The sequence below is a fragment of the Polistes canadensis genome, unplaced genomic scaffold (assembly GCF_001313835.1).
Source record: "Polistes canadensis isolate GaletaPanama2010 unplaced genomic scaffold, ASM131383v1 scaffold_156, whole genome shotgun sequence".
NCBI classification, from domain to species: Eukaryota; Metazoa; Arthropoda; class Insecta; order Hymenoptera; family Vespidae; genus Polistes; species Polistes canadensis.
In genome coordinates this window covers 208,448-211,699 of record NW_014569703.1, presented here as the reverse complement: position 1 = coordinate 211,699, position 3,252 = coordinate 208,448, and the positions used below count along the sequence as shown (strand labels likewise).

At 28.8% G+C, this 3,252-nt stretch overlaps 1 protein-coding gene across 1 annotated transcript in view; it reads left to right on the top strand.

Annotated features, from left to right (window-relative positions):
• Positions 1 to 2,007, top strand: part of LOC106788914 (smad nuclear interacting protein 1) — a 2,458-nt gene extending 451 nt beyond the window's left edge. Inside the window, exon 2 of the mRNA XM_014752628.1 lies at positions 70 to 2,007. Coding sequence (XP_014608114.1) covers positions 72 to 1,145 — 1,074 coding nt within the window. The 5' untranslated portion in view covers positions 70 to 71 and the 3' untranslated portion in view covers positions 1,146 to 2,007. The remainder of the gene's footprint in view (positions 1 to 69) is intronic.
• Positions 2,008 to 3,252: the final 1,245 nt, after the last annotated feature.

Below are 3,252 nucleotides of genomic sequence, written 5' to 3'. Positions count from 1 at the left end.
ACCTTACTATTTTACCAAATTACAGCTGATTTTTTTTTTTTTTTTTTTTTTTTTTTTTTTTTAATAAAGAAATGCCGTCGAACAGCAGTTCTAATGGTAGCAGCGATGAAAGTCGTGATGGTAGATCACACAGAAGTTCTAAAAGGAAACGAGAGTATAGTCTCGTTCAGGATAGACGAAATAGTAGGAAAGAAACGTCGAGCAAAACAAAAATCCACAAAGATTCTAGAAGTGGAAGAGATGTACATAAGAATAATAGAGATTCAAGAAAAGATGGCAATGAAAGGACACATCGAGAGAGAGACAGAGACATGGATCGGGATTGGGATAAACGAGAGCGGCTAGAGGATTCCAGATCCAGTTTCCGTGATTATTCTAGGAGGCAAGAGGATAGGCAGAATAATAAAAGAAGATACGAAAGATCACAAGTAAGAAGGGAAGATGTTCGATCAAAACTAAATGAGAACGAGGATAAAACAGTAGCAATGAAAAATACATGTGAGTCTGATAGAAGACAAGAAAAGCATGATAGACCAAATAAATTTCAAGCAGACGATTTGAATAGAAATAAAGAACAAGAACTGCAATGGGGTAAACAATATTCAAAGGATAAATCAAAGCCGGTGCCTCAAGATAAAGAGAAACCTAGTTTTGAACTATCTGGGAAATTGTTAGAAGATACAAATATAGTTAATAATGTTGTAATTAAGTATGCAGAGCCATCAGATGCAAGGAAACCAAAACGAAGATGGAGATTATATCCTTTCAAAGGGGAAAAGGCTTTGCCCACTCTTTATGTTCATAGACAATCTGCATATTTGATGGGTAGAGATAGAAAAGTTGCAGATATACCAATAGATCATCCATCATGTTCTAAACAGCATGCAGCTTTACAATATCGTCTAGTTTCATTTCAAAAAGAAGGTGGAAGTGAAGGAAAAAGGATACGTCCATACTTAATTGATTTAGATTCCGCAAATGGAACTTTTGTTAATAATGTAAAATTGGAACCAAGAAGATTCCACGAATTGTTGGAAAGAGATGTACTGCGTTTTGGTTTTAGTTCTCGAGAATATGTTTTATTACATGAATTCAGTAAAGATGATTCATTAGATGACGATGTTCCAATGCCCCAAACAACCTAGAAAACACGAATATTGTTATCAATGTTTTGTATAAGACGTTTTGGATGGATCTGTAAAATGTATATTATGTAAAATTATAATAGATTCAAAAATTTGTACTGTAAGAAATTATCAATCATGAGATTAAATGAAAGCATAATTTCCTACATACATTTGGCCAGAATATAATTACATAATTATTGGAGTTGTAAATTTTGAACGAATAATGTGATGTATTCTTTATATTCTCTTTGAATAGTAAAAATGTAAAATTTATTAGCAAATTTCTAATATTGTGTTGGCAAGTATGAAATTTGTAGTGAGTTATATCCAGAAATTTCATACTTGATGACCCAGTATATATGAATGGTTTGGAAGAAGCCAATAGGCTTGCATAGTTTTCAATTTTTGTGTGATGGAAGAAGGACCTATATTGCATAAATAATAATTTCACTTGTTACTCTTTTTTTGCTCTCTTGAGAAATTTCCAATATATAACAGACTTTTCTTCCAAACACTTTTATTCATATATATATAAAAGTATCTAATAAGTAGATATTAATTACTTAACAAAATCTGTATATGTTTAGTTCTTTTTCTTCAAATAGTATAATTTAAAATTCGTTGGCGAATATATTTGTGAATATATATTTATGTATAATAGGTATTCGCGTAGTTCAGGTGGTAGAGCGTTTGTTCTGAAAGAGAAAGGTTTTGCATACAAATCTTGGTCTAGACGACTCGACGCTCAAATTTTTTATAAGCTCTGTTTGAAGAATCCGCTATTATGTAGGATTTTGTATTATACCTATATTAAATACTTCTACACAATTTGTATATTTCTAGCTTTTTTTCTTCATATAGTATTTATTTAAAATTCGTTAGCGAATTTATGTATATATATATAAGTATATATATATAATAAGTAACTATTGAAGACTTATACAAAAATTATATATCAAAATTGTAGTTTTAAAATTATCAACTAAGTAAAAATTAAAAAAAGGAATTCTTTTTTAACTTAGAGAAGCATAATAAAAGAAAAATTACTTTATTCTCACATTTTATTAATGTATATTAAACAAAAAGTACTATTGTTTTAATAATTATACACACAACCAATATAACAAAAAAACATACATTTAATTTACTATTAAAAAATGTGAATTTCCAAAATAAATAATTTCATGTATTCCATGTGTGTAAATAATTCTATTATAGTCCTCAAACATGGCCGGCTCAAAGTCATACATAGCGTGACGCGGAAAGAACTTATGGGACAACCAAATACATAGCGTTGCGCAGAAAAAACTTATGGGACAACCTAATAATTACATAAAAATAATAAAAATGCTAAAATAAGAACGTTTTAATCTTAGATTTTATTTATTAGCTGCATTATTCCCTTTATACACATGCGTAACGTTCAAAAAGTCTCATATAAACAACTTTTAATAAAAGTAATTTCATAGAGGACAACGTCTCATTTCAACGGTGTATTTCGAAGGGGACGGTACATAGATCATATAATCCGAGCTTTTAAACAACAATAGACATTTCTATCGATTAATTAACAATTATTTTAATATTCTAATGCACTCTTTTTATATTTCAGATTGTTTAAACATATATGTACTAGTATAAGCATTACATACTTATTAGCATACTTTAAATATTAATTGATTTCGATGTGATATTCTTTTCGACTAAAATTTCCCCCACTGAAGTCACCACTGCACAGGAACGTTAAAACAAATATACATTTGTTTATTAGAAATGAAAAAATACTAAAATCAGATCGTTATATTCTTAAATTTTATTGATTAGATGAATTATTTCCTTTATACACATGCGCAACGTTCGGAAAGTCATATAAACAACTTTCAATAAAAGTAATTTTCTAGAGGACTTTGACTCAGTCTAACAGAAGACTTCGAAGAAGACGGTGCTCCTAACATATATTCCGAGCTTTTTAACAACAATAGACATTTCTATCAATTATTTCACAATTATTTTAATAATCTAATACACTCTCTTTATATTACAGATTGTTTTAACACATATGTACTGTTTTAAGCATTAAATATTTAGTAATATATTTTAAATAGAAAATAATTGTAATATATTT